General features: G+C 35.3%; 1 protein-coding gene across 1 annotated transcript; it reads left to right on the forward strand.

Annotated features, from left to right (window-relative positions):
* The first annotated feature begins 2,950 nt into the window (after positions 1–2,950).
* Positions 2,951–9,352, forward strand: LOC127870001 (SPRY domain-containing SOCS box protein 3-like). The gene is made up of 4 exons (XM_052412662.1): positions 2,951–3,182; positions 7,030–7,217; positions 7,426–7,654; positions 8,797–9,352. Exons 1-4 carry the CDS (start codon positions 2,951–2,953, stop codon positions 9,156–9,158), a joined length of 1,011 nt encoding a protein of 336 aa, XP_052268622.1. The 3' UTR covers positions 9,159–9,352.
* Positions 9,353–14,282: the final 4,930 nt, after the last annotated feature.

Genomic DNA, 14,282 nt, shown 5'->3' on the forward strand with positions numbered 1-14,282 from the left:
TGTGCTCGGTTACATTCAAATTCATCAAAATAACATTTCAAACACAACGGTAGTTATGTATAATAAACCATGTATTGTCCCTTACTTTACATAAAAAGAGGTATGTATAAAAAAGTAATGGTGTATGGTCTTTTTTATACTAGTTTCATAACGTATAATACTAATATGCATTCAACAATTGTAAACACAACCTCTTTAACAAATCGAATTCGACCAATTAACAGCTGATCGGTTATCAGGTTAAGTAATATTATTCATAATATTAAAATTAAACATAAAATAATATATCCGGTAGAAATATACCAAGATTCTTGACTGTATATTGTATTAAAACATTTAAAATGCAATTTTGCGCTAAATAGTTTATGCGGTTACACAACAGTAATTCTATTTGGCACATAGTAGACCGTGTGAGAGATCTTGGTGTTACAACGACCAACACTCTTAACCTTTACCTTCACATCACGAAGAAGTGCCAAATTGCCCAAATGCAATTGCGTAATTAAAGAGCTATACGCAGGCATTTCACACAGAAGTCAGCGGAGGTGTTAGTACATGGTCTTGTTCACTCCCATATTGACTTTTGCAATGGTTTATTCACCGATCTACCAGCTAACCAAATTCAAAAAGCTTCAGCGGACTCAAAATTATGCCGCAAGAGTGGTCCTGAATGCGTCATTTGATCAACCAAGTACTGAACTATTGAAACAACTCCTCTGGCTACCAGTAAACGCTAGAATCGTGTACAAAGTCCTGGTTATGGTCTTTGGTGTTGTCCATGGTTATGCTCCAGGTTACTTGCAAGAAATGTTTGTCCCAGCAAACAGTCGGTATAGACTTCGATCACAAAGCGACTGTAATCTTGTTATTCCCAGGAGGCGAACTAAGATGGCGGATAGATCTTTAGCTGTTATTGGCCCGAAGTGGTGGAACAATCTACCAAGCCACTTAAAAATCATTGACAATGAGGGCTGTTTTAGATCAAGGCTTAAAACTCATTTGTTCAACCTTTTTCACGGATAACCTATGTGCAGTGATTGTGAAGCGCAATAGAATATTTTTATAATATTTTTTGCGCTATATAAGTGACAGGTATTTGTATTTGTATTTATAGTGCTACTCAAGTGCCTTTGCGGATTACCGCCTCTGAGGGTTATTGAGGTTCTTCCGCGTCTGAAGCTGTGTAATTTGTGGACCCAGAATGTGCCCAGCACTCTTGCCTAACAAACTTGCTGAGATGATGAAAGCTGAGACGAATTTTGAAATAATCTTCATTTTCGAGTTGTATAGTTTAACTGAAAAAAAATCATTTTTTCGAGTGATTGTGCAGTGCGTGGAAACCGGACAATCCGGAAATGCAGATGTAAAGTAGGATGACAACCGATCGAATTTACATGCGCCAGGTGAAGGAATTGAACCCGGGTCTCATCGGTATGACGCACGAATAACAACGATAGTGCTAACCGAACATTCATCGATACAGCAGCTGTCTATTTACATCTTCATTTACATTTACATCGGCTGGTACACAACATTTCATCAATGTTAATGTACAAACATGCATATTTTTATTAAAATTGAAAAAAATATTACATACAGTGTCCAGATCATCAGGATATAAGTTTATTGGATACACCATTTTCACATAACAATACAACAAACAAAGAAACTTCAAAAACTATCATGAGAACAAAACATGAAACCTCTATAACGAGAGACATTATTGTTCCTATCCACTACTTGTATAATAACATGACCTTTTATTTTTACAATTACAATTATTTTGGAAATCATAATTTTACCAATCCGTGAACAAGTTTCTTAATTATGCTGATATTTAAGACGAAATATTGTTTGAAGGATTTGTATAACTCGCAGTTGGTGTTGTTGTTGTTGTTGTTGCAGTATTTCTAATAAACATGTAGCAAAAATATTAGAAGAATAATGTGTGTGTAATAAAGGGCTGACACTCACAGAAAGAATGTAATGTTTTATTATTAGTTGTTTGTAAAGGCAAAAAAGTGTACCTTGTTTTCACTACTGCACACATAGTGGAAAGGTCGGCTTTTTTTTTTAATTATTATAATACATGTGTTACATTTTTCACTTTATGACTTAACATAACAATATATATTCAATATTCTTTTAAATATGTAATGGTTGATTTAAACGGTTATTAAGCAAATATTTTAGTGCAAATATATTTCTGCTTTGGCTTACACATTTTATTACATTTTGTTTAGTGTTTATTTTAAGACTATCACTTCTGAAACTCATAATATGAGCTCACATCATCGAGCGTATTTGCAACTTTTTCGATACTTGTAAATTTTGTATTAGATTTTTTCCTCATTGAATGAGCCCCGTGATTATATTTTTCTATCTGTTTGAAGTGCGTTTCATTTAGTTTTACAATTGAACTTATTTATAAACCAAAATAAAAAAACCTCCCATGCGACGTCGGTCCCAAAATACGCATACAACTGATAAACATATACAACATATATAATAAATGTCATCACCAGTTAGCTTTAACGGTTGTATTTGATATGCAGTAAATTACTATATAAAAAACACACTAATGCATATTTAAGGATTTAACTTTTAAAATATGTTCCATAATAAAACACCCAACAGAATGAAATATATTGTGGGTTTACTATATGTAAAAACGCCATATTCACTACATAGACATCGGAATCTCGCTTAACACGACTTGCGCACCGTTAACGTTCAAAACCTTGATGACCAGGAGGGGCATTTAGAAAATAATGTTGGTTATTAACCTTATTACTACGGTAGTATAAAGTAGTTAACACCCTTTACCCATGATTTAAATGCCCGTATATTGATAGTTGGATTTCCTCTGATTGTACCCTTTAGAGCTTCGACCACTTGTTTACGATTTTATATGCATCAATGTTATTTTGTTAAAAGAATTTACACCATCATGGATGCAGAGACAGATGAATATAATGTGGCCGATGAACGTCCTTCAAGCTCCAGTGCAGAACTAGATTATGAGTCCGACGAAAGCGGAGAAACAGGCGATGGTTCTGACAGAGATGAAGTCTTGTCCCAGCTGTCTGTCAGCTCAGTCAAACCCGTGAAAGGCGAATCATTTTGTGATTGTTACAAGACTGGGAGAGAAAAAGAGTGTGTCTGTGGAGAGGATGATTCATGTAATTATTTATTTAGTATGTTTGTGAAACTTTATTAAGCCAGGTAGATCTTTTGAAGAGCCAGGCCCATGGAAAGTCAGTTAAAATTAAAGCATGCATTACTTTGGGCTCTAAATTCTAACATCATAGGATTCCCTTATATCAAGCGTAGCCTTATTACCATCACTTTGTTTACCTCAAGAACTCGGCTCTTGTGATGATGTCACACGCTTGCGCTCTAGTCCAAGTATTTTGTTTCACTAACATAATTTGGCTTGAAAATAACTACAGACACAACTAAAATGAGGAAACAAACAAGTATAATTGCATTTCAAAATCTTACTTCAACTGAAAAAATCCAAATGTATCCCTATTCCTTTCAATTTTATTCTGTCCTATGCATAGGAAATTCTCAAAGGACAACTTCCACATAAATTATAAAGTGAGGCAGACAACTGCACTAGTGTGAACACAACACTTTCATGCATTTGATTTTATTTTTTTAACAAAAATTCAATTACTTTTTCCTGATTCTCAGAAAATGTTGCATGGAACAATCTGTGCACTCACATCGCGAAAATAGGAGACATGACAATATACACATGTTCAGTACTCTTGCTTTTCGGATGTGACACACAGGGACTACCCTACGGGCGACTATGAGCGATAATTTCGCTCTTACGCCCGTGATTTCGCCGTACAAGCCTAGAAAAGCGAAGATAAAGTCGCCTGGATTTTGTGAGTAAACAAGACCGGAAAAGCGAATATCAAATCACCCGATTATTTTTGCTAAGGCGTGCTACCGCCCGCAGGCGATAAGCAAGTTTATTGTTTGTTGTTTATCTAACGGTGACACAATTTACCCCCTGCACGGATCGTAAATTGAACGTGACAAAGCAGTCCCCTTAATATTGGTTGCTATAACAACACACTGGTGCCTCTTCGCGCGTGCCGCAAGTTGTCTACTGATTACGTGATCATTGATTGACCATCCGATAATTGCAGGTTTTTGGCAGACAGCACGTTTAAAGAAAGTCGGCAAAAATAATTCAAGAAAAACAAACTTGATCAAAGGTCTATAAATTGCGTAGATCCACTATAAAGTCCAGCGAGTTTTGTCAGTTTGTTAATCCACCGAAAATTACGAGTAACACCTATCTTATATAAACTGGAATCACAGTTCATTTTTTATACTATAAGTCATAATACTACACATAAATATTGTGAAAACACATTTCCTCGATTAGATATAAATTATCCAAGTAGAATTAAATTGCTATGTCATGACCATCAACATTGCAAATGGTGGACGAATTGTAACATAAACTGGTTCCCCGTTGAATATAACCGTTGACTAAAATATACAACAGGTACAGGCTAATGTATTGGCGATTTTAATTGGATAACACGAAGACCAATCGGAGCGTTGTTTATTACTGTCGGGAATTCATGACGTTAACATTTATCCGCTAACATGCACGCAACGTCATGTATATTATCGACGTCACTTTTCATGCTGTGTATAAAACAACTTCGTATGAACGTCTAATAAAATGTCGAAACTAACGCAACTGTTTTCGTATTTCGCAGTTTTGTAAAATCATACGATCATCATACGCAATAATAACTTACCTGTCAGCTGTCAAAAAGTTCGGGAAATGTTTTGTTTCCGGTTTGGAAATGGTACGAGGATTACTTCCCCTGAACCTCGTATAATCTCGCGATATGTTTCTAAAAATAACCGGTCCAAATTTAGATCGGTAAAATTAGCTTGTACCGATCCCTATATAGAGAGTAACGATAGATAAGGGGAGGTAACCAATCTAATTGTAACATTACACCCGCGTTCAATTCAAAGCTGGCGATTCACATTACAAGTAATGGTGATTCAATAATGGAGAAAGCATTAACTGGATTTAACAAACATTTGATAAGGTTTGTTAAACCAGATAGCAACAAGGAAAATTTTGATTTTTAAAGTAAACAGGTAAGGCATTCTTAAGTGAACATATTTCGGACATGTGAAGTATTCGGATAAACAGTAATAGCTATACATGTACTAGATGTTCCATGCATTAAGATTGTGTTTTGTTACAAAAGCAGTCATAGGGATGATGATAATATAATGATAATAAATATGTGATGAAAAGGTGCTACCGGTACAAATTATTAAATACTTAAATGTGTTAAATGACTAAAATGTGTTATGATGAAGAAGATTTTAGTGAGAATTTATTGTTTTTACAAATAAACATAGTATAATGATAGAAATAATAAAAGTTGTAAAATAAACACGCGTTGTTTTTGATATTGTTTGCACAAACGTCTCCCTGATTTTCCAGACTTCTCCCTGTTTCAGAACAAAGGAGAAGTCACTTCTCCCTATTTTTAAGGCCTAGGGTAGTCCGTGGACACAGTGCGTTTTTTTCATTTAAAATCGGGTAACCGGACCCTTTCCCAATGAGAAAAAGTATATATTTTTCCCAAATGGGAGCTAAAAATTCCCAATGGAGGGTTTCCAAAAAAAATATATATATTTTTTTTTTTTTTTTTTTTTAGATCTCAATATTTTGTTCATCTCCCATCCATATAAGTTCAACCTTAGTAAATATAATACTGGACACACTTGTATCCTTAATTTTGAAGCATATTTTAGCAAAACAACAACACTAATTTCCCAACTTTAGTCAAAACGACGCGAATTTTCCCAATCCACAGGGAACCCGGCCCCTTTCCCAAAACGGTGAAAAAAAACTCTGTGACGTCTGGATACCATGTAAACACTAAACTATGCTCGTAGTGGATGTAATTATATGCGGGTGTGTATGGAACTATCGGCTTTGCGTGTTTAAACAGGCTGTAAATTAATAATTTTGGCATGGATATAACAGGAATTAAATTAATATTTTAAGGTAAATCGTTTATTGCGGTTTTGTTTACATTAATTGAGAAATTCTTTTACTTTTTTCCTTAACCACTCGATACACGGTTATTGGAGAGTACTTAATTTTCCACTGTTTCTTTTTTAGAGCAACACATGTTAAATGTTCTAGACAAGCAATATAGGGACAATTTTTTATCTGATTGAATAAAAAAGTTACTATAAATGGTGGTAGAAATGTTATCACAAAGAGGATGTAATGTGTCAGATTTTGTTTTTGGCAAAACATGAAACAATTATCTTTAAAAGTGAAACAATGGCCCTTTGAAACATGAAGTGGCTCAAATAGCTGTTTAAAAAGGTAATATTGTCATATTTGAGCTAGACTGATGTCCAGATTAAAAAAATCTAGAACGGACTATGTCATCTGGCAGTAATTCAAGAAGAGGCTTATCTCTGTCTATGCATTTAATTATAAAAATGCATATGTCCAAAGCTCACATGTCAGTTTAAAATAGCAACAATTATTCAGCAACTGGTGTTTTTTTGTTCAAATTTAAAGCCTGTATGGGGATCCATTTCCAACGGAAAAAAGTATATATTTTTCCTAAATGGGACCCAGCTATTCCCAAATTATTCCCAATTTGAAGGTTTCCAAACATTTATTTTTTCAACATCAAGTTCATCTCTAATCCACCTCTTTAAATTAGTAAATTAATATTGAAATCATTTTTAAAGCATTTGTAAGCAAAAAAAATTTCCCAATTGTAGTCCAACAAACAGGATTTTTCCCAATCCAAAGGGCCCCATTCCCTAAATGGTGAAAAAAACATTGACAAGAATAATATAAATAAATGTATGTTTGTCATTAAAAAATTGTTGAATTTTAGTTTAAACAAATATTTTTTCTTAGAACCAGTAACAAATTTTTATGTTATTTTCCATAGCTATTCTTACAGATTCAACTTTGTACCTTACTTCTTTCAGACTTTGAATGGACATGGGACAGTATGTCAAAGTCTGCTGCTAGTTTTCTGAAGCACGATCAACGGGAAGTGGTGTTCCATGTGGACTACAGCTGTGGAACAGCCGCTGTACGGGGAAACCAACCAATGGTGGACGACCAGTATTACTGGGAGGTGAAAATGACCACACCTGTATATGGCACGGATATGGTAAGCAGAGCCGTTAAAGAATGGTATACTTAGCCAGCTAGTGAATTTGTTAATTTAAAAAGCCAATATCCCTTTTTACGATGATAAATATAAAGGCTTTTAAGATGGAACCATTTGGATGACATTTTATTGGACATGTTTTGAAGCTATTTGTAAGTCATATTCCATTTGAAATGCTCAGTTGTATCTTGAGGTTGATATTTTTTAGATGGTTGGAGTGGGAACAGTTGATTTAGATCTGAACAAGTACCGCCACAAGTTCTGCAGCCTTGTAGGTAGGGATGGAGATAGTTGGGGACTATCCTACACAGGCATGTTGCACAACAAGGGTCAGAAGCTGCCATACGCCAGCAAGTTTGGCCAGGGTACCATTATTGGAGTGCATCTTGATATGTGGCATGGGACTTTGTCATTCTATAAAAACAGAAAACCATTAGGTATGTCATCATCGTTGCATTTGGTACAGTTCTTATATGCCAATGTGACTGTTACAGTTTAAAACTTAGTCGTAATCACAGGAGTAAAATTAAAGTTTATAAGAAATTTAACCAAAATATTGACTCTGCATAGAGAACATGATAACTTATTGAGTAATATTATTCATTCGTTCAACTGCACAAACAGAGTATATGTTGTCACATTGTTGTGTGTGTCAGCATCCTCCCCCAAAAAGTTTTTCTGTTATTTTTTTTTTCATTCCTCAAAACCAAAGATATTCACCAATGCTTTCAATCCCTCTTCACTTTCAAAAGGGTAATATATTTAATTTAAGGAAGATTCCCTTGTGATATGCATTTCCAGAGTATTCTGTCCTGTTTTGTAATTAAACTTTGACAAATATTGGTTAAAATCAATTTGTACAACTATCTAAGACATTTTCACAAGTACTTGTTAATCAGGTTATTTGTTCATGGTGCTTGCAGTTGGCAAAGAATCCAAGGTAACCTTTAATATCCCCTGCCATAGGCGGAGGGATATTGTTTTAGCGTTGTCCGTTCTTCCGTCCGTCCGGCACTTTGGTGTCCGGAGCCATATCTTGGAAGTGCTTTGGCAGATTTCATTGAAACTTGGTATGAGTATATATATAGATAAGAGAATGATGCACGCCAAATGGCACTGAACACCATCAAATAATAACGGAGTTATGGCCCTTTGTATTTTGAAAAAAATGCTTTTTTGTGTGTCCAGAGCCATATCTTGTGTCCAGAAGTATAATGGCGGGGGATATCAATTCAACGAATTTGCTTGTTATTTTTTGCGGTTATTACCCATTTTTTCAGCTTCATCTATTTGTTTGAAGTAAAACTCTAAAAGCATATGAGTATAAATTTGTGCAAAGCAAACTAATTATTATAGTTACCTTTAAGTGACATCTACCTGGATGCTGCATATGATATGGAAAGACTCTGGGCAGTTCTCTTAGTTTTAGAGTTGGACTTGTTTTATAGAGGTCATTTAGATACACTTTTGCAATTAAGCCATTGGAAGCATTAGCAAAGAACTATTAAAATAATGTCCATATTACCCAAAGTAATAAATTCTGAATATTTACGTGTACTTTCGTTTTGTTTTACAACAGGAATTGCATATAGGGGTTTGCAAGGAAAGAAACTGTACCCAGTGGTCTCGTCTACTGCAGCTCGCAGTGGTATGAAAGTGATCAAGTGTAGATCCTTTAAGACATCGCTTCAGTTTATGTGCTGCCAAGTTCTGAGAACAGTTATTCCAAGACATCTGGATGTTCTTCAGGTTATAGCAATGCCCCCTGGACTCCGAGAATTCCTAGAAAATAATATAAGCTGGTTGTTGCAGCCAAACCCTGTAGAAAGACTTGCACCTTCATATTCTGATGTGTTTCGTAGTCGAGGAACCAAAAGAAAATATTCTAGTTCAGAAGAAGACTGTGATGATGGGCCATCAAGCAGTAAATCTTCACGATAAACACATACTTAGGAGATGCTAGTTTTGTGAATGTATATACTAAATGTATATGGGAAATAATGCTTTGCGGCAAATACTTTATCTATACTGCATTTTATTCACCAAAACTGATAATGCATATAAGGCCATGTGACTGTTTTAGATTTTAAGTGCATTCTTAAGAGTTGTTTGTAAGTGTCACTTATGTGAAGGGTGAAGCATATTTAACCAGGTTTTCCGAAGGAAAAAACTGGTTATTAGATTGGCGAATGCGGGCGGGCTGGCTGGCGGGCTGGCGGGCGGGCGGAACAAGCTTGTCCGGGCCATAACTATGTCGTTCATTGTCATATTTTAAAATCATTTGGCACATTTGTTCACCATCATTGGACGGTGTGTCGTGCGGAATAATTATGTCGATATCTCCAAGGTCAAGGTCACACTTTGAGTTCAAAGGTCAAAATTGGCAATAAATGAGCTTGTCTGGGCCATAACTATGTCATTCATTGTGGGATTTTACAATTATTTGGCACATTTGTTCACCATCATGGGACGGTGTGTCGCACGAAAGAATCACGTCAATATCTCCAATGTCAAGGTCACCACAACTTAAAATAGATTTATTTTGAAACAAACTTACAAAGGGGGTTAATTTTGTTTGTTCATTTCAAAAGTTCAGTTTGAGTTGTCTCCCTTAATCAGATTTTTTTTCACAATGAAAACCTGGTTTTGTGACAATTTTGTCCCTTGTTTATTACTAGTTTGAGATTATTTTATTTGTTTGTTAAGAAGCATATGAAGGTCTCATTAAAATTTTATTGCAAAGTTTCTACGTACATGTATTGCAAAATACATGACTAGTATATTATGGAATACTTAAAAACTTTGCAATAATATTGTTAGAAAAATATTAAATCCTCTGGCAAATGTATCAATTTGTATATTTCCTGTGTTTATTGCAATTGATAATACAAATTTGGTTTCTTTACTAGTTTGAACATAAGTTCATGGATTCCATTAGAGTTTAAAAACCGGAGTCAAATGACCCTGTGTTTGAAAATTTCCAGGGTCAAATAAAACTTTCAGGGCTCACTCAAAGTACTAAAGCAGAGAGCCATTTTGTTTGACTAGTTAAATTCTCTGTAAATGTTTCTTTGTAAACATTTTTTTGCAGTAAAATACTGTGTGATTAAGAACAATGTGTATTAATATAAAATATATTATTACTTAAGGTTTACAGTAATATATGCATCAAACTGATGTAAGGCAAACAATTTGCAAGAGTTAAAAGTGATAAAATTGCAAAATGATTGCATCAAAAAGCAGGATTCTGCTTTAATTGAAATCCCTTAATACATGACTGTTAACTATTGTTGCTTGTTCATTCATGCATAATTGTCCCCTACCGGTGAAACCAGAGGGGACATATGGTTTGCGCTCCGTCTGTCTGTCAGTCAGTCCGTCACACTTTTCTGGATCCTGCAATAACTTTAAAAGTTCTTTATATTTTTTCATGAAACTTAAAACATGGATATATGGCAATATGGAGATTATGCACATCATTTCATTTTGTTCCTACCTCAAGAATTCTGGTTACTATGGCAACAAATATAAAAAATAATAATTTTTAGCGCATCTATTTTTTTTTTTTAATTATGAGCTATTGTCATCACCTTGGCGTCTGCGTCGGCGCCCAGTTAAGTTTTGCGTTTAGGTCCACTTTTCTCAGAAAGTATCAATGCTATTGCATTCAAACTTGGTACACTTAATTACTATCATGAGGGGACTGGGCAGGCAAAGTTAGATAACTCTGGCGTGAATTTTTTGACAGAATTATGTGCCCTTTTTATACTTAGAAAATTGAAAATTTTGGTTAAGTTTTGTGTTTAGGTCCATTTTATTCCTTAAGTATCAAAGCTATTGCTTTCATACTTGCAACACTTACTAACTATCATAAGGGGACTGTGCAGGCAAAGTAATGTAACTCTGACTGGCATTTTGACAGAATTTTGTGCCCTTTTTATACTTAGAAAATTGAAAATGTGGTTAAGTTTTGTGTTTAGGTCCACTTTATTCCTACAGTATCAAAGCTATTGCTTTCATACTTGCAACACTTATTAACTATCATAAGGGGACTGTGCAGGCAAAGTTATGTAATTCTGACTGGCATTTGGACGGAATTATGGGCCCTTTATACTTAGAAAATTGAAAATTTTGTTAAGTTTTGTGTTTTGGTCCACTTTACCCCTAAACTATCATAGATATTGCTTTCATACTTGGAACACTCGCAAACTATCATAAGGGTACAGTAAAAGGACAAGTTGCACAACTCTGGTTGTCATTTTTACTGAATTATGGCCCTTTTTTGACTTAGTAACTTTGAATATATGGTTAAATTTTGTGTTACGATCCACTTTACTTCTAAAGTATCAAGGCTATTGCTTTCAAACTTCAAATACTTTCATGCTATCATGAGGTTACTGTACCTGGCAAGTTGAATTTTACCTTGACCTTTGAATGACCTTGACTCTCAAGGTCAAATTATTAAATTTTGCTAAAATGCCATAACTTCTTTATTTATGATTAGATTTGATTGATACTTTGACAAAACTACTCTTACCTGACACCCCCCCCCCACCCCCACCCCTGAATCCCCCCCCCCCCCCTATTTTTATTTTTTATTTTTAAGATCATCTCACAAATGACCACCACACCCTCACACTATACTATACCCCCCCCCCCCTATTTTTTTTTTTTTTTTTTTTAAGATCATCTCACATATGACCACCACACCCTCACACTATACTATACCCCACCCCACCCACCCCCAATTTTTTTTTTTGAAACGGTTAAAAAACACAAATATTTTTATTATTTTATGTTTGAAATACCGTCCAACCATCGCATCCAATAATACTCCTCCCTTTTTTTTTTTCTTTAAGATCATCTCACAAATGACCACCACACACTCACACTATACTATACCCCCCCACCCCACCCACCCACCCAATTTTTATTTTTTTTTAAACGGTAAAAAAAACAAATATTTATTTTTATTATTTTATTTTTGAAATACCGTCCAACCATCGCACCCAAGAATACCCCCCCTCCCTCCCCCCCCCCCCCCGAATTCCCCCCCCCCCCCCGAATTCCCCCCCCCCCCACTAAATTGTTATTTATTTTTTTATTTCTTATTTTTTTTAAGGTCATCTCACAAATGACCACCACACCCTCACACTCTACCCCCCCCCCCCCACCCCACCCCCCTAAATTTTTTTTTTTTTTAACGGTTAAAAAACAAATAATTATTACTTTATGTTTAAAATATTGTCGAACCATCGCACCCAAGAATCCCCCACCCCCCCCCACCCCCCCACCCCCCCCCCCCCCGATTTTTTTGCATTTTTTTCGCATTATTGGAAGATAATGTAATAAATGTCCACGCCCCCACACTATACACCCCTCTTCACTCCACCCCTCCCTCCTTTGTGATTGAAAATGAGATTCCCTTCACCTTTAAAAAGAAAATAGATGAGCGGTCTGCACCCGCAAGGCGGTGCTCTTGTTTTTTACTGACACTGGTGGAGTTTCACCGGTAGGGGACAATATTGCTTGGAAATCTTTTGTTAAAAATATTAATTTGTTTAACTGGTAATTTCATTTGAAATGTTTCCTGAAAATTGTTAATGCGCTGCCTTTGAAATACGGTCATTAAGTACAAATTAAAACTAGGTAAATGATTCTTGTAATGTACCCGCACAGTGGGAAGCAATAAGCATTGCACTTGTCCGCCTGTCTGTACGACCAGTGGCTTGTGTTTTCAACTTCACTCTAACTATGTTGTAAATCTGGCTTATTCCAGATAACTCAAGAATGCTTACACCTAGGATCATGAAACTTCATAGGTACATTGATCATGACTGGAAGATGATCCCTATTAATTTTCAGGTCACTAGGTCAAAGGTTAAGGTCACAGTGACAAAAAAAAACATATTCACACAATGGCTGCCACTACAACTGACAGCCCATATGGGGGGCATGCATGTTTTACAAACAGCCCTTGTTTTGGTTAAAGTCAAATGACGTCATGTCCATAAACAACTGCAAGAACGTGTACGATTTTCAACTAACATAGGTTTATTTGTTATGTTTTCAAAGTATTTGGTAAAAAAAGATCTGGAGCTTACAGTTTCATACCATTTGCGTTGACAAAATAATGGATAACAGAATGGTTAGCCTGCATTGGTTGAGAGGTTTTGACAAAATGGTCATTGGGCATTCACAAACTTTCTGTATGTCTGTATAAGGTTTTTGTATGTCATGAATACTTTCCAGTTTCAACTGCCGTGGGGATATTATATTTTTGATATCAATGTATATTAACTCATAACCAGTCAAATATATCTGTGGTATGGAATCTCTATTTTGTGGTTACTTGGTGTTTATATGATGGGTGAAGTATAACACCTTATTTTGCACTTGCTGCCGGTGTGTTTGCATGTAAACTGTATAAAATGGAATTATGCTGCCTATTCAAATATTTAGAAACTTCAATCACCAAGGTTTAAGACTCCAATATAAAGTAAATGTCTATGAATCTTTTGGCAAATGCCATTTTTTGCTTCTAACTACATTGATGAAAAACAGATAAATTGACAACAAGGTTTATATATATTCTAAGATTCAATTATAGCTTCCTCGTGCCCCATTTTCCACCAGTAGAAGTTTGTGTAATTGTGTTCACAATGGACATCTTTCTGTGTGTACATAATAAAAAAACTGACTGATGAAAACTTCAGCAAACAATATTAATCAATGCAAGCATTGTTCCTCAATAAATACAATTGTTCATGCTCATTATTACAACCTGATCAGTACCGGTATTATAGCAAGAAACTTTGGTTGGTATTCATCAGTAATTTGAAAAGCTCTATTATTGTGCTGCTTATAGTGTTTGAAGGAATAGCATTTCACAAACAATCGACCAGATATTCAGTAAAATGCATGCCACTACTTGTATACTCATGGCATAGACAAAACTTTTGATTGCACCACCTACTGCAAAGGACACCTTGTCTTATATCCAACCCTTTCATGTTGATATCCTCAATATATTTTCCATACGAGTCTCACTCTGGGAAAAGGGCA

The sequence above is a fragment of the Dreissena polymorpha genome, chromosome 2 (genome assembly GCF_020536995.1).
Source record: "Dreissena polymorpha isolate Duluth1 chromosome 2, UMN_Dpol_1.0, whole genome shotgun sequence".
NCBI classification, from domain to species: domain Eukaryota; kingdom Metazoa; phylum Mollusca; class Bivalvia; order Myida; family Dreissenidae; genus Dreissena; species Dreissena polymorpha.